The sequence below is a fragment of the Hermetia illucens genome, chromosome 6 (genome assembly GCF_905115235.1).
Source record: "Hermetia illucens chromosome 6, iHerIll2.2.curated.20191125, whole genome shotgun sequence".
Taxonomy (NCBI): Eukaryota; Metazoa; Arthropoda; class Insecta; order Diptera; family Stratiomyidae; genus Hermetia; species Hermetia illucens.
Genome location: NC_051854.1, coordinates 84,887,720 through 84,905,946, shown reverse-complemented (window position 1 = coordinate 84,905,946; position 18,227 = coordinate 84,887,720). Strand labels below are relative to the sequence as shown.

General features: G+C 45.5%; 1 protein-coding gene across 4 annotated transcripts in view; it reads left to right on the top strand.

Annotated features, from left to right (window-relative positions):
* LOC119658918 (tyrosine-protein kinase CSK) overlaps window positions 1-18,227 on the top strand; it is a 142,228-nt gene that overhangs the window by 43,347 nt on the left and 80,654 nt on the right. The window contains exon 2 of one of the 4 annotated variants that reach the window (XM_038066739.1): window positions 6,544-7,402. The exons of 2 other annotated variants lie outside the window; for them this stretch is intronic. In XM_038066739.1, coding sequence (XP_037922667.1) covers window positions 6,556-7,402 — 847 coding nt within the window. In that variant the 5' untranslated portion in view covers window positions 6,544-6,555. Of the gene's footprint in view, window positions 1-6,543; window positions 7,403-18,227 lie in introns of those variants that run through there. One more of the 4 variants, XR_005250303.1, reaches the window with a different exon arrangement.

Below are 18,227 nucleotides of genomic sequence, written 5' to 3'. Positions count from 1 at the left end.
TCATCTTAACTCGAAATTCTCTGGAGAACTTGTCAATTTTGAGGAACTATCGAAAGGCTTCATTATTTACATTAAGCCCAGGAAACTTTAGGCAAATCGATGGCGAAGAGTTAAAATCTGAAAACTGATGACTATATCTCCTCTAGCTGATCTTGGTATGGTCATGAGTATCTATCCCGTATGAAGTTCGGAAAAGGATTGTAAGATAAACCTTTTCCATTTTTAAGGTTTTTTGTAAAACGAAACCTTATTAACATTGGTTTACTTTCTGCCTGTCTATCTTTTTTTTGCAAACAAAAGCTTATTAAAACCGGTTCAATGTATGTCTGTCTGTCTGGATGGAGGTGGAAATCTTACAAAGACGTGTGGGATTCTCACCCAAAAAAACCACCTCCTTTCTCCTTCCGTAAGGTCAAGCTGAACCATCTCTAACCATGCTTTTATAGCGTTGATGGCTTCGTTAGCGTGCATTTCAACGTCTTCAGGTTGTTTTGCGACGACAAACAGCTAGATCATCTGCGAAACCGACAATCGTGGCTTCGTTTGGAACGGGAAGGACAAGGACCCCATTGTATATGACGTTCCACAGAAGAGGACCCAACACTGGGCCCTGTGGTACTCCTGCGGTGACGGTGTACTACTATGATCTTGGGGTTTTGACTTCTTGCATCCGATACCTAGCATTCCTTCGAATTCTGCCATCGTCGCGCTTGATGGAGCATAGCAACTATATATATAGATACCAGTTATTTTTGCCCTGACAAATCCAACTTCTGGAAACTCCATCACTTCTTGAATGGCTTGATTTCCACACGTCCATATTGCGGCCTTGCCAGTAACATCTGCAGTACAGGCACCGCTCTTATTATTGCGAGAAGGCTCGCTTCTAATGGCAGCTTCGATTCCCTTCTCATAGATGGTCCGCAAGAGAAGGTCTTGCGCTGCTTCGCAGTGGTTGATTTGTATCAACCTTATTTCTTTACTGCATTCAAGGCTCTCCTAAGCACAGGGCATCTGCTGCTGCCTGCAACGTGTCGACAGTCGGCGCCCTTTTTCCCCTTGCAAAGCATGCATTCAGACTCAGCCTTGCACTCCCTGAACATATGGCCTTCCCCCCACATTTTCTGCAACTTTTTGACCTGTCACGGTCACCGGTGCATTTCGGCACTATGTGTCTGTCCGTCTGTCTGTCTGTCACATGAACTTTTCTCAGAAACGGCTATACTGATCGATACGAAATCTGGTGAGAAGGTGGAAACAGTGAACGCCCAGACATGTAGCGAGTGACATCTTTCTATGTTGAGATTAAGGAGGGGTCCTTATACATGCAAAAGGGGAGTGTACATTTTTTTCATCGAATGTAGTCATATTGGCATTCGAATGAAAAGTCTTCATTAGTACCTTTCGATGCCGGTCTTATTTTTGACATTTGTTGGAAATGCGGGAAGTCGGAGGGGTTGAAAATGGTGATTTTTTTAACTGATTCATTTTCAGAAACTACCCAACCGAAAAATCTGAAAAAAATCATGAAGCTGCCTCTACACGGTGTCCAGGGTTCAAAGTACTCTCTATATCGATATGTGCACAAATTAAGTTAATAATAGTATATCACTATATTTTGGGGGAAATTTAAGGGGGGTTCCCTTAAGTTTATCCTAGAGTTATAAAAATTTGTAGTAATATAGATTTTAGTATGAAGCATGTTATCCCCAAGCTTGATGAAGATCATACTATTACTAACAAAGTAACAGTAGCTCAAAGTTGACTGTACTGTTCAAATTTATTGCAACTATAATAAATATCAATATCAGACTAAAGTGAGTAGTCTGACTTGCTAAAAGCATCCACATAACGGGCTACGTACAAATGGGATAGTTCTGCATTCAAATATACTCACAGCACAAACAAAACCTTTTATACCTGATGCGCCGAGTTTTCGGTTTCTCGACTTGTTTTTTTATGCGTTGGCAGGTGGAAAAGTTCAAAACCTGCCGCTGGCTCCTGCCTTTTACTCACTGAAACCACCTCCTTCTCCTTCGCTTACCCCGCGGGACTGCGCCTCGTGTCGTTATTTGTAACTTTCTTCCGAAGCTCCTCCTTCCTCAGCAGATTGTGGATCGCCTTCATTAATTTTTCCACCGCTCTCTAATATGCTTCAGAGGCTAGCATGTGGTTCTCGGGTTTCAACCGTACCCCGGCGTCGATTTCCGTCTCCGCTCTGTGTGCGGTGAACCGCGGGCTGATAAAAACAACATACTCCATTTTCTTTGGAATCATCACACATGTCAGGCAATACGGGGAGTCGTTACGCTCGAAGCGTGTCCGCTCTGGAATTGAGTTAGCTAATAACTAATCTCACCGTGCCTTCGTTTGATCAATTTTTAGACATCTGGAATAATCTTGTATGTCCAGCGTTCTTTAGGTGAATCATCTCATCTTTTTTGCCATCGTATCGACAGTGAAGCCCATAGTGTTTTACGTAGGCACCTGTCGTGAGACTTCATCCTACGGTCCTCTTCAGACACGGATTGATTTTGTGACCACAATCAGAGCCCCGCTGAGACAAGCAACAAGGGTACCAGTCTATACCAAGTGCATGGCTTAGCATTCATACTGGTGGATGCAAGAATTACCTAAATCTCTACCGAACTATGGAGTACGGCATCCGTGTTGATACGCAACACCACGTCGAGGCCCGAAGGTCTCTTCTCGCTTGAGCATAACCACAACCACCATGAAACTCCCACTAGGGAGGCCAACCGCAAATAACCGAGCTGTCCTCACATACAACAGGAGTTCACCCGAAGAATGTGAGTCCAGGGGCTTTCCCGGTTCCCATGGTACCAGTATACCCCTGGTAAGGTTTCGTGACCAATTTGCCACTTCAGATGAGTCCCCGTGCAGACTCGGGTCTGATCGCCCTGATTAGGTCCTTGGAGCATTCGCCTACTGAATCACGGCCGGCAAACCAAAGTGATTACAGCGTCTCCCGGTGCCACCACTATGGAGGTTCTTCTCGACCACTTGGTTTTGGTTTGGCCGATAGGCTTTTTTTTTTTTTTTTTTTTTTTTTTTTTTTTTTTTTTTTTTTTTTTTTTTGACAACCGTTTGACACATTACTTCGGGCTACCCCTCCCGCTCTCCCGGCTTTGGGAGCCTTCAGGTCTGGGAATTCCCTTCACTAACGGGAGGGGAGGGGAGGAAGGGAGTTGTTAGTTCAGGGAACCCCTTTCCGTCCGATCCCTCTGCCGGTCGAGTTCAATCTTCTTCGTAGTAAGAAGAGCCCGAACATAATGCGCAATACAATTCCAGCTGCCAGCGCTCTTCAGCATCTCTCGCACAATGTTATATGGAGAGAGCTCCCCTGTGTCTGCATAAAGCTGCTGGCGGAGGCCGTCCCACCTCTCGCAAGAGAAAAAGGTGTGTTCAGCGTCATCCGCCACTCTATTGCAGAACACACAATCAGGAGATCGCGCCTTCCCAACCCTGTGCAGGTAAGACTGAAAACCTCCATGCCCACTTAGAAGTTGGGTAAGGAAGTAATCAATCTCACCGTGCTTTCTGTTCAACCACGGATCTAATTTGTCGATGAGCCGCGCAGTCTACCTGCCCCTTGGCTCATTTTGCCAAGAAAGTTGCCACTCGTTAAGGGTGCGTTGACGTTCTTCACGGGCAACCACTTCTCTTAAGTTTTCGCTCTTACGGCGATAGATAGCTTTGCGCTCCTTGGCAAGGAGGGCAACGGGGATCACTCCCGCAATCACCATCACAGCCGGTTCGGAGACCGTGCGATAAGCAGACGCCACTCGCAAAGCTCCCCGCCTCTGCACTTGAGCGAGGCGTTTACGATGCACCTCCTTGTCAAGGGCATCAGCCCATACCTCCGCACCATAGAGAAGGACGGACTGCGTTGCTCCCATGAGGAGACGTCTTCTAGTTGATATAGGGCCGCCGACATTCGCCATTACCCGACTCAAGGCCGCGACTCCTGCTGCAGCCCTGTCCGCTGCTGCTTTGATTTGCTCGAAGAAGCTCATCTTCGAGTCGAGCATTAAACCAAGGTATTTAATCACTGGTTTTGACTCTATAGTCAACTCGCCGATCGATATGGGACGCAAGGTCGGGATTCTCCTTCTGGTCAGGATGACTACTTCGGTTTTTTCCAGCGCAAGGTTGAAACCGCGAGCAGTCATCCATCCGCTTACCCGTCGCATCAATATGCCAAGTCTGCTTTGCGCCTGTTCAACAGTGCGTCCGGCAACAAGTGCCGCAACGTGGTCTGCATAACCGACCAGGCGCGACTCTTCAGGCATATCGAGTCTCAGCAGACTATCGTAGGAAGCGTTCCAGAGGTCCGGCCCTAGGATGGATCCCTGCGCTACTCCCGACGTGATTTCCATCCTCCTCCGGCCCTCTAGCGTCTCATAGAACAGGGAGCGGTCTTTCAGATAATCCCTCAATATCCGCAAGAGATAGCTTGGCACGTGAAAGGAGTTCTCTAGTGTGCCTAGCATATCTGTCCATCTTACGGAATTGAAGGCATTTCTGACATCAAGCGTTATGAGGAGCACTATCCGTCGAGATCGGCGGCTGTGTGCCCCGGCTCGATTAAACGCATCTACGACCTCCATAACAGCATGGCCGATAGGGTTGCCACCTCTGAGCACCGCCATCGTATCGACAGTAGGTTTTGTCTTTCGGAATCCGAACTGCCTGAGAGACCACCCTCCTTTTCTGTGATTGGTACAAGCCTATTGAAGATGAGCCGTTCGAAAAGTTTGCCGATGTCGTTTAGCAGGCATATGGGCCTATAAGACGAAGGTTTATTTGGCTTCGGAATCAGCACAAGCTTTTGTTCCCTTCACTTTTCCGGGAAAATTCCATCTTTGAGGCACGTCGTAGATGTTTCAGCGAACCACCTTAGAACTGTTTTGACGGCCATTCTCAGTGCTTTATTCGGAATGCCATCTAAACCTGGGGCTTTATTTTCGGCAACCTTCTTCGCGGTTTCCAGGACTTGTTTAGTGGTTACCTCGGGAATTTCATCGGGTTCTATTTGGACAGTGGGTAGGTTCGATTCACTTGAAACTTGTGGGAAGAGCATACTAATGATATCCCGCAGCCAATCAGAGTTGGTGATCGTCGGTGAGCGCTTTCCCTTGATTGACGTCATAAATGCCTTGTATGTACCTCCAAAGCCTATCGTTGTCGTGTAGAAGAAGGAAAGTGGAAGAAAATGTCTCCTTTTACCGATTTTGTATTCGTTTTCTTTCGCAAAGCAAATTTCACCGCATTGTCTGCACCTGGCTGCTTCGCAGCTGGTGATGATTCAAAAAAGTGTTCAGCCTCTTGTTTGAAAATACCTTTCAGCATATAACCGCAAAGGTCCATAAATCCAGAGGCTTCTCGAAGGCAATCACCTACGAAACGTTAAGTCTCAAAGACAAACACAACAAACGACCAGCTCTTATGGTATTCTATCAAGGATAGGGCAGGAAACTCTACGTTACAAGGTGGGAAAGGAAATTGAGGCTTAGAAACACTTGCTTTCGCGGAAACCTAAAAAGTGAAGGCAAGTGTACGTAGAACTTAGCTAGGAACAATGTTGAGAATCTATTGATTCTCTATCCGACACCACCAAACGAAGTCGTGAGCCGGAATAGGCTATCTTCAACTTTATTCAGAAAACCTGCAAATAAGAATTAGGTCTGAATCCAGGAAATGTCAGGCCCCATGTTGGGCGCCATTTGTAATGAACTTAAAGGGAATAGGAGCTTCAGTCTTTGCGGACGGACTTTTACGGTCAATTTCGTCAACTTTTTAGGTTTCTGGGATAGCTCTTCCCTCTAGGTTGTTCTGGGCCAACTAGGATGATGGTCTGATCCTCCTATTCCTAAGTTCATTACAATTTATTAAGTTGTTATCCGAATTTTGTCCTAATCAAAACCAGTCAATTTTAGTATTGGTCATATAATTTTATCTTCTTGATGAGGAAACTGGAAATGAATGTTAAACTTAATGGATGATCCGCATTTCGCGATAGTGAGTTCTTCCATTATTCAAATCGGCTCAAATCAAGTCATATATGGTAATTGCTTGCTCCTTTGTAGTTTACCGCCACCATCAACATGTAATTGATCATCATCTGAAATTCATAAATGGATCTCTAATGTTTCTGTTTACTGGAGATGTAATGATATGTGCCAGTCGCGCATTCCCAATGGCAAAAAAATGATAATGAAGATGATTAATAACGACACAGAGTGGAATGATGCTGCTAATGTTGGCCGACTCATTACATATCAATTGCATTAGCGGAAGCATTGTTTCATTGTCTCAAGTGTTGAGGGCTACATGCATTCATCATTACGATGACGAGATAAGAAAAAGACGAATTTCAATGTCATAGTCAGTGATCTGTTTTATAGAGCCATTTATGGCTGTAGAAGCATGCGTCAACCACAAAAAAGTGTCATCCAATTGGAGCTCTCAAATTATGCCAAATTATAAATATTCCTTAAATTAATAAGTCTACATTTAAAGCTATGTTTAAATATGGTTACAACCATCAAAATAACCTGTGACGGAGTTTTCATTCAATCGAACTCGACGAACGGCTCGATGAATCGTTCATTCCCAATGCAAAATGACCGGAACGTTCGTCTGAACCCAATACAACATTCGTCAACGACGACGGCCTGCAACTTCCTCTCGAGCAAATTGGGAACTTACAGAACAAAGTTATCACGGAGTGTTAGTAGTCTAAGTGCCAATCGAGTCTCTTCGCTTTTCGACCACCGAAAGTTGAATAATGAGCGTCCGAATTTGCACCGATCGCGGCGTGGTTCCCTGGCCGTACCTCAAGAACGCAACGACGCGAAAATTCTCCTTAAAAATGACGTGAAAAAAAGTGGAAATACTTCTCTATCAACCGAGTCGAGTAATGACAGTGGTACCGAAGTGACGGAACCGGATCACTATTATAAGCTGAGAGCCAAGGAGAAATCGGAATCTTCATCTTCAGCATCATCTTCGACGATAGCGTCTTGTTGTTCCACTGTAAATGCTAGAAATGCAGCCAATTCAAGACCATCTCAGCCTCCGGATCCGAATCGCTTGACAAAGTTCGGTAGAGATTTCCTATCGCGTCGATTAAGTACTTCACAGATACCGGAATCGCGATCGTCTTCAACATCAGGATCCCTTTCGAAGCCGCAACAGAATCACGTGACAAAACCTCGGAAATCACCAACCACAGCGACTTTGATGCCATCCGCATCGTCCACGGGAATATCTTTCCGACGACTTAATCTGATGCGATCGCACTCAGTTTCTGCAATCAAACCTGTCTCGCGATCACCATCTTCAGCAGTGGTTGGAGCAACCAGAGCCGATGATACTGGTCAGTAGGTTGATATTTCATTTATTTCATTTCATTTTTCAATAAGTGCCTTTCCTTTGCATGTATTTCTTAGACCTAAGTTGAATATGCATCGTGGAGAAAGTCAATTGTAATTAATTGCCTTTCGAGGATTTCACATGGAATGAAGATATCGACTATGGCCTTTTCTTCGCATGAAAGTTCCATAAAAAGGAGGAATTGATTTTCTTAATAGTTTGGTAAGGGTAAGATTATTGCAGTGCGATCAAAATGGAAGTTTGAAGCACTTTCACCGGCTTGGAGGTATTAGCTGCATAGATTGAATAAGAGATAATATGTTGCCAATATCGCGATAACGGCCTGATCGACCCTGTTCATGGAGGTCACGATCTAACAAAGGTACTAGAGTGCTTCCCTCCGCACTAACCAATCATACTTTTCTATGGACTGAGGTCACGTCATTAAATAGTATATGAGCATGCTCACATGGAGGAAAGAAGTTTCCTTCTAAGGTCAGTCAAGGTTGAACAGCATACCCCGAGGGCTGCGTGGCCAATGGGGAGCTTGATCTTTAGTATGCGAACTCTGAATACCTTGGGCACTCTCAATTTCAAATAAGTCCCTTATCTTGATGGCCGGGCTAGCCAGGGTGGACATTCTTCCTGGACTACTCGTGGGACCAAGACATGCACTCAATTAAAAAAAAACAACAAATAAACCGACGATAGAAGAAGAGGTGGTGATGCCAGGCGCATCATCGGAGGACGAGCCAGTAGACAGTAGCCATCGAGAGCAGCACACTCTGTGCCAGCCGTAGCACCGCTGTGCTAAAACCAGCCGTAGTTATCTCCCGAAGCGAGGCGGCAGACGGACTAGTGGTTTCCAGCCTGGAATCTACTGCCGTCAAGCTGGGTGTAGCGAGTACCAAACATAGTCATCCTAACCCGAAGCTTTCGACGTCGGGGATCCCTCAAAAGTAAAGACCGACAAGAACGTAGGTCACCGGAAACCGGCTAAGAAGCTCAAGAGCCAGTACCAGAAGGCCAAACATATTCTCAGCAAGAATAAGGAGGTCGGTACTGTCGAGCGGAATGAAAAAGACTTCGCTAAATACTAGGCGGGGAATATAATAGCAAGACGAGCAGATGGCGGAACCCACCGCTCTCAATCGCAATCGATCTCAAGACGAGGTCGAACAAGATCACAAGTGGAGCAGAATGCGCAAGAACTCGGACGCTAAGTAACACCTGGAGAAAAGTAAGCAGCAACAGCCATCCGACGAGCCATGAACTGCGAAACGCTTCAGCAACGTGGCCAGGAGCTAGTTACGTGTGGCGCTGGCGGATAGTAATTCCGCTAGCGACAAACTAGCGCGGGAGATGTAGACCAGTGTTGAGGCCAGGCTGTCATAGATGGTCATTGAGCGTCCTGGACGCCAAAGGCAAACATACGGGATCTCTCTCTCAAGTGGTCCGTGGGTTGCCGTTCGTGCGTCGCTAAGATCAGTGACGCCTGGGAGGCCGTAACTCTCAAAGTCATCCCCTACGATGAGATTCCCAAGAGACCGTTCGCTCGGATCTGGTTGCAGAAGATCCGCATGGATAAGGCCAAACTTGTTCAATCCATGCGCCTTCAAAACCCCAGGATTCCCATGGACGACTGGGTTTTTATCGAGGAGGAGGAACTCTAGACAAATAGCTAACATCTTCTGCTCCGTATAAACGGAGAGTACCTGGAAGCACTGGAAAAGGTCGCTATAAAGTGCGGTTCGGAATCAGGAACGCAAAGGTTCCTAAAGGAAGACATCGACATCGCACTAATACAGGAACCCTGGGTCGGAGGGGACCGAACCATCAAGGGACTCCAAAGTAAGTATTTTAATTTATTCCACAGCACAGGAGACGCTGATAAGGATAGGCCTAGAGCATGTATCCTCGCGAAGAAGAGTCTGTACGCTTTTCTATGTCCGGACCTGAGTTCCAGCGACCTAGTCGTGGTATAACTGGAGCAGGCGGGGCAGAACGTGTATATTTCCTCGGCTTACATGGCTCGCAACCGATCAGCTCCGCCAGAAGAACTACAACATTTGACGATCACCATAGCAATAAATAAGGCCAACCTGTTGATAGGCTGTGATGCCAATGCAAGGCATACATTTTAGGGCAGCTCGGAAATCAACGAGAGAGGTGTGTCATTCTTTGATTTTATTATTACTACAGACCTATCGGTGCGTAGCAGGGGCAGTACACCAGCCCTCCATTTCCCCAGTTCGGAAAATTGTGATGGTTGGGGGGAGGTCCTTGATATCACCCTACTAACAAAATGGGTTAGTGGGGTGGAGAATCGGAGAGTGTTCCTTCTCGGATCACAGTTGGATACTTTTCAGTCTAGATCTCGCCGCAGAGGTCTCTCTAACTACAACGCGCCCAAGGAAGTAGCGACGGAGTCTGTATCACAGAGCCGTTTGCTGCTGCGTGCACATTTTGTATTCTTGATGAGCATTCACGCGTAGAATGACGCAAACGTCGGCGGTTGTACTGACAAGGAAATCCGACTTCGTCTCCTTATCCGTAAAAAATTGTTGATGTTGCGCTTATTTCTCGGCCCTCGTATTTCTCGCTAACTTACAAGCACCGGCTTGGAGCCATAAATGTTATGATAACAGCATGTATTTACTGGTGACTCATTGCAAGATCGTGAGCGAGATCGAGGTCTGGAATGGCTTCATTGATTATTGCGGCTTTGAGGATGGCTGCGCAGAAGTTAATCTCTTGATGAATGAAGCGAACCTCGTCCTGCAAGCTGAGAGTGAGCTGCATCAACATCATAGCTGTCTCTTGAGTCACACTAGTTTGTACCTGGCTTATGATCGCGCTAAGTCACGTCGCTTCCACTATAGTATCGAACAGTTCTGCTACCTTCTCAAGTGCAATGTTCTTCTGTGTTGCGAGGATTGCTTGCACTGATTGTGGGAGATGTCCGATCCACAGCGTGCACAGAACTGAATCGTTCTCTTTTCTACTCACGAGATCATGTAGACGATGCAAAAGTTGAGGTGGTAAACGGTCGGCGATCTCTTCTCTTTGGAGAAGTTGTCGAGTGCTGCCTTCCTTTGATATGTTTAATAAGCTCTTCCTTGAGTTTCGTGAATGGCAAGTTGGCTCTCGGGGGCATTATAATGTCCTTCACTTCATATGCGTGCTTCAGATCCAAAACTCCGAGCTCATGTCCAAATCTTAGATCTACGATCGCCGATCGATCACTACAATTCCGCCGTGGCCTGTCCCAAGCCATGGTTGAGAAAGGAGGAGAGAGGGATAGCTGTAGCCTGAATGGCTGAGTTACACCTAAGCGTCCCAGGTGAGTAGGGTATCCCGAATTACGTAGCCAGACTTGTTCCCCTGAACAAACCAGGGCCGTCAAGATTCCTTCAACACGTCGAGATTTACAAATTGAGCATGATTGCAGTCCAGGAAACAAATTGGATTGGTAGCGAAATAAGTGATATGAAATCGCACACAATTTTCAAAAGTGGCAAACCATCGGGTCACAAGGAGTTTGGAGTTGCATTTATAGTGGGCAAACAGCTTGTCTGGATAGTTAAGTGGTTAGAACATAAGGCCGTCGTACGGAAGGTAGCGGTTCAAATCTCACTGGTGACAGTGGAATTTGTATCGTGATTAGACGTCGACTCAGCTGTGAACGAGTACCTGAGTCAACTCAGAGTAATAATCTAGGGCGAGTGCAATGCTGACTATATTGCCTCCTACAGGGTACTGTAATCTTGTAGTGTATCATTACGGTCTTGAATGAAGTGCTCTAAGACACTTCTAAGTCCAATTGGATTGTTGGGCCAACGATTATTATTATTATTATAAAACAGCTTAAGTCGCATGTCATCAACTTCGAACCTATCAACGAAAGGTTATGTGCGATTCGCATCAGGACTCGCTTTTTCAACCTCTGGCTCATCAGCATGCATACCGCGATTGAAGTCATGGAAAGTGCGGTGAAAAACGACTTTTATGCACGCCTGGAGACACTGTTTGACTCATTTCCAACAATCAATGTCGGAATCGGAAACGAAAGCTGGCATCAAGGAGCTACTGGAGGGCACAGCCTCCATGTGGAATGCAATCATAACGGTCAACGATTAATTGACTTCGTCAGCAGTAGTAATCTTGTCGTAAACTCTACATGCTTCTCAAACCGGGGCATTCACAAACAGACTTGGAATACACCAGACGCACATACCGTCAACCAAATTGACCACGTGTTCATTGTTAAAAGATGGGCGCCCAGTGTATTGGATGTACGATCTATTGAGGCGCAAACTGCGATTCAGACCATCATTTGGTGAAGCCAAAATATCGGTGCAGAATCTCCTCAGTGCACCAATCGGGAATCAGCCCTACCAAAATCTTCGCGGCTGATAAATTCCTCCCCTTCCGGCGCAGGCATTACACTCGCCCTGGAGGAAAAACTATCACCTATGCTACATAACATGAGCAACACAAGATGTACATGGGGTTTGGGGAGAATTTAAAGACACCATCAAGGAAGTCGCAGAGAAGGTCGTGGGATACAAATCCCGAATTGACTGATTTGACGATGAACGCGGAATATCACTCGACGCAAAGAGCGAAGCCTACAGGCAATACATCTAATGTGCTGCGCATTTCGGATAGGATAATTAGACGAAAGAAACGGAAATATTTTGACGAGCGGTTGGTGAATGAAAACCTAGCTGATGAGTTAGCTAATAGCAACACCAGACAAGCATATAGACTAGTGAATACAACGGTTATCAATCCAGGACTAGCCTCTGCAAGGACGAAAATGTATCATCAGCGATGCTGACAGCATCAACAAACGCTGGGCGTCCTATTTTGAAGAGGTTCTGAATCCGACATCTGTCGCCCAATAAAATACTGACGAAACTTCTGGAGAATAGAATAATACCATAGGCCGTACGGCTCATGGGCGAGCACCAAGAGAGTTTCAAGCCAGGTTGCTCCACAACCGGCCAGCTTTTTGCCGTTAAGCTAATCCTGCAAAAGTGCTGGGAATATAACGTCGACGTGTACCAAATCTTGGTCGACTTCAAGAACGTATATGACAGTATCAATTTGCTATACAGCTAAACCAGTACGACTAACGAAGATGACTACGACCAACTCTCACAGGTCAGGATCCAGAACAGGTTGATTGATCCTTTTGAAACATGTACTGGTTTGAAGCAGGCGGACGGACTGGCGCACTCGAATACACTATTCGAGCAATGGGTAGCAACGCCAGCGGGACGCTACTCATTAGGTTGACACAATTGTTAGCGTACACAGATGACACCAACTTCAACCGACGCCGAGGAACTTCTGCATCCTCTTGGCACCGGTGCGAAAGAAGTTGGACTACGCATCAATGAATTCAAAACGAAAATAATGATACAATCAAGTAGTAGGACGCTAGCTGATTCGAGTATCATCGTGGGCGACCTCAACATCGAATTCGTAGACAGCTCTATATGTTGGGGTAGTAGCCAATGAGACTGACGGGGCCAAGCGATGGATACAGTTAGCGAATAAGGCTTCTTCTCGGTCCCTCCCATAATGAAATCCAAGCGAGTGTTCTTTTATCCTCTTTGTGAGCGGTTCTATTCTCCCGGTTGGGAGTTGGGTGTCTATAGAACGCAACAGGTATTAGGTACGCTTTGGGTATAAGCGTCGATTGCTGGAAATAGAGTCAAAGGACCCAAGCTGTAGGGTGTTGTAGGACCGGCATAGCCTCGGGATCGGAGAGTGGAATAAAATCTGGAGCTCCGCGAAGGGTTCATCAAAGATATCCGCATTACGTGTGTTATGAGACGAGGCGCTACGGAAAGTAATAGAGCAGAGCAGTCCATCAGACAATTGCGGAGTTTGAAAAGAGTACACATATCAAGGAAGATAGGACGTTGCTACAAGGAGGGGAGATTGAGGGTGCGGAGTCATGACGGATAATCAACTCGTGGTTCTTTTTATAAAGGAGAGTCCTGGTGACTTTGCGCTGTACAACTTCAAGAGCGCGGCAATCATGAATTCGGGAGGGGGACTAGACTACAAAGCAATATTCAAGGATATTTCTGACAAGGGAATAGAAGTGTTAAGGAGGGCTGAATTGAGGTAAAGTCGGAGGAGGAACGTAGGAGAAAACCAGACATTTTGGAAGCTCTATTGATGATGTCAACGAAGTGGAAATTTAAGCGAAGTTTGTCGTCGAATATTACACTCAGGTCTTTGAAGAAAGTCAGTGGTGAAAGAGGTTGTCCACTGAGAAAATAGGAAAAGGATGTTGAGGAGGATTTAAGCAAATAGCACATCCAGTGGCATTTGTTGACATTCAGTGTTACCTTGTTGTCCGAATATCAACGGACTAAATTATCAAGGTTGGGGTGTAAGAGAGGACAGTCCAGAGGATACGAGACAGGCAAATAATTTAAGGTCGTCTGCGTAAAGCAAATACGGGCAGGTGAGGATGGAGGCGAGGTCATTGATAAAAAGCAGGAAGAGTAGCGGGCCAAGAATAGAGCCTTGGACAACACCAAAGGAAGGAGATAAGGAACGAGATGAATAACCACGAAAAGAAACTTTGTAGGAATGGTATGAGAGATAGGAGGAAAGCCAGGAGATGACTGAGGAATGGAAGTTTAGTAATGAAAGTTCAACGAGAGAGAGGAGAATGGTGAACGGTATCAAAGGCTTTGGAGAAATCGGTATAAGTAGCATGTCCCTCCTTTCGTGAATTAAAGCATTTAACAACAAAGTTGGTAAAGACCAGAAGGTTTGAAGCCGTAGATCTATGTTTCACGAAGCCATGCTGCTCTTTGACAATGAGATGACCGAATTGTGCGGTCAACCAGTCGTTGACGTATCTTCCCAGGATTTTGCAGCAAGAGGAGAGATGAGAAATAGGGCGGTAGATCACAGCAAGAGAAGCGTCTCCACTCTTGAGGATACGGGTGATAAGGGCCTTTTTCCAGAGATGGGAAAGTAGCATTCTCCAGAACTTTTGTTGTAGATTATACTCAGGGGGAGGGAAATGTGTTTTCTACAGTTAAGGAGGAGGAGGTTAGGAACGGCATTGGGAGCCAGGTCCGACATTGGGGTCAAGATTACCAATGAGCATCTCAACCAAGGAAGACGAAAGGAGAGGAATGGCCACAGATTCGGAGCAGTCGGCAGATGTGAGAGGCGTAGAGGGTGGAGGGCTCGACGGAGAAAACACTGAAGAGGGAAGGTCGCAGGAGTGTTGTGGGGAGTTGGCAGTGGAGTCAGCAAACCTGATAGAAGAAGGGAAAGATTGAGTGGGATAACAAGAATTGCGAGCGTGAGACCAAAAGGGTTTTAAGTTATCGCTGGCAAGGGCGGCTTCGACGCTCAATAAGTATCTTTTACGCGCTTTTCTGGCCTTTGACTTCACAGTAGAGCGGATAGCCTTAAAGTGAGCAAGGTTGGCGTCATTCTTACAAGCCCGAAACTTCTTCCGCAGTGTATGTCTCAGACGAATGTTAATAAGAATTTCCGTTGTGAACCAAGTTGGTTCCGAACGTAGGCAGGGAGGGGAGAAGCGACATAACAGGAGAGGAGATCGGATAGGATATTTTAAAAGGTGTTTAGAGCTTAATCACATGATGAGTTGCTTAATATATGTACCCAGTTGAGAGACGCTGACGAAGCTGAGTTCAGACTGTCAAAATTGGCTTTGCGGAAGTTGAACTTAGTAGATTTACGCTTGGTTTTGGGTTTTGAGGGGAGGGAGCTCCGCTTTAAATTCAAGTCGGGGGTGGTGAGCGTCAGTTTCGACCTAAAAGGATGTGCAAATAAAGAGAGGTTGCGTTCGGGGAGGTTGGAAAAGAAGAGATCGAGAGTGCGGCCCAAAGAGTTTTTGGTGGTATTTTTAAAATTCAGGCCAGAGCAAGTGTTCATAAAGAAGGAAAGTAGCAGGGAAGAATGGGAGAGGTTGTTGAAAGGAATTGGGTGGCTAGGATGATTAGGCCAGTAGAGTATGGGGAGGTTAAAATCTCCGCAAAGGAAGAAAGAGAGGGAAGGGAATCTTACAGTAAGGAGTTCAGACAAACTGTCAAACAATTCTTCATATAGGTGGGAAGGGCAAGCACAGGGGACATATACACAAGATACAATGAATGGGAGGAAGCTGGGCGGGGAGACACGAAGAGCAACACAGTCAAAAGGAAAGCCAGTGGAGGAGAAGACGAGTTTGGCGGGGAGTGTATCTGTTATTGCAATTAGGACCACACCGCCGGTGGACTTACGAGATGCATCCCGGTCCCTGTCACAGCGGAAAGTGGAGTACCCTTCGGGGAGCTCGGAGTTTGATATGGCATCGTCCAGCCAGGTTTCGGAGATACAGATGGCATGGTGTTGCTGAGCCAGCACGGATACATTGAAGGTTTGGTTCTGAAACCCCTAACGTTCTGATAATACAGACGGATAGTAAACATGGCTCCAGTTATCTGCGAGGCAGGCGGGTTGCCCTGAAATTTACCCACAAATTGGGGCACTTGTATGGCTTGATGAATACACCTTCAGGCCAGAAAGAAGGGTTGCCGAGGACGTCAACTTCGTGTGGATAAGTCTACCTAGGCTCTCAAATCCCTGTACCGTAAGGGTTCTCCTACTTTATCGTGAGTTGCCTCGAATTAGTTCACATACTAATCAACAAGTTTGCCACATCCTCAACATGTTTTCCGTTAAAAGACTCCTTTCATGTTGACGTTGCCTCTCCGCTCGACTGTCAGTCACATGTTGTATATACTGTTGTCATGAAATCTGGGAGAAATATGGGAAGGTGCATAATGCACTATGCCAACTGGATAATTTCCTGTTGCTCCACTTATCCAATAGAGGAACATGCACACGTGGAATCATTACATCTAAATGAATTTCCAGCGAAATGTGATAATGCAGGGGAAAAAACTAGATTCTCGTTTTTTCTGGTGATAATTTTATTCAATTTGCTGCTCAGTGCAAAAACGCATCAACAATGCATTTCTAACTACAATTAAAGACAATAACTCAGCACACAAGTATCTTTTCATTATTATTAAGAACAGTAAGGGCAGAGGCTATGGAAAATAGTAAAAATTACCATACAATGTAATGTACCATCTGCGCTAGTGTTCATAATGCATGGAGGCAATGGAGGATGACCGGAGCTGATGAGGTGCGTTGCATTCGAGGAGTCGAAGAGGAAATGCAATGAGGACTGCGAATAGTGCATTGCAACTGCATTAACTGCAAGCACTTTGCAATGGGAATGAAGTTTGAGTTAGTTCAAAATAGAACTTTGTGTGGTGTTTGAATGGAGCTGAAATTCTACGTAAAGAGAAAGGCAGTGAGGTCAGCGGAAGTTTGCTTTTCCCCATGGAATTTTATTGACGAGAAAAAGTGCTAATTTGAATTGTAATAGGAGAGTGGTTGGCTTGAAAGCGTTTTTGCATTTCATTTTATGTTCAGTTCTCAATATACCATTTGATATGAGTTTGAACAAGTTCGGAAATCCCCTAGTAATTAGTTGGCCTAGTTTGTTTCAACCCTATGTCTGAGGACAAAATACATAGAGTACGCACTCCACTAACGCTCATACAGACTTTTTGAAATTGTTAGGAATTGAAATTTTAGCGCAAAAAGTTCTTGAATCCACTACCCTAAGGCCGACGAGACACGTTCAATTTTAGCTGACAGTTTATTTCAGTCTCATTTCAACTCAACTGTGCAGTTAAATCGAAAAATTCTAATTCTTTTAACTGAAACGAGGAAGCGTGTGGTGGATGTATCAGGGATAAGTGCGTTTGATTTTGAAAGTTTTGTGTAAAACAAAATTTTATTCAAATCGGTTCATTTTCTTTTTTTGTTGAAATTGTTGCACGGATTCACATGAAATTTGGCGGAAAGGTAAACTATGAACGCCCACGCGTGCAGCGAATTACATCATTCTATATTGAGTTTAAAGGAGGTGCGCCTCCATTTTGACAGCTCTATTATAACTGGAAAAGTTGTGGAAGAGGCCACATTCCATCCTCTGGAAGAATTAGTGAACTAGAGAACAGTTTTCGAAGTGGTCTTACTCTTGTTTATTGTCTATTCCTTTTTTAAGGTTTTGTGTAAAACAAAATCTTATTAACATCGGAAGTGGAAATCTTCCAAAAAAGCTGGTACAAATGTTCCAGCGTGTGAGATTTTTACCCATTAAAAATACCCCCTAACTCCTATCCTCTTCCCCGAGGAACCACTACAAAGTATTTCGTCGCGGAATGGGAATGACTCTAGCCTCTTCGCCCATCGATTGCATTCGCAACCGCACCTTTCTCGCCTTCTCTGCCTCTCTTAATCTGCACTAAATCCGCTCTGCTATGTCGTTCACTGCATTCCAGCTCTCCTGGCATGCCCGCATTTTTCCAATTATATTTTCCGGTGCTACTGTTCCTCTCAATGTATTCTCTAGACTCTTCCTTTCCTTAGCGAATCTAGGACATTGGAAGAAAACATGTTCCGGGTCCTCCGGAATACCGTCGCAGCTGATACAGTTAGGTGAGCTGTCCAGTTTCAACCTACAGAAATATTTATGGCTAGTTTATCTCACCATGCGTTCTCTGCGTCCACATCTTGGCGCTGGGAATCAATCTGTGGTTCTATCGACCCTTTTTCGCCTGTTTCCACCGTTGCCGCCATCTGCTAAACGATTCCTCCCTTTCGGCGTTTTTCACCTGCCGATTAGAGGGAGAATCGGGTCCATCATAGATACGTGCCATCCCATCGACGAAAATGTCGATCGGCATCATTCCGGC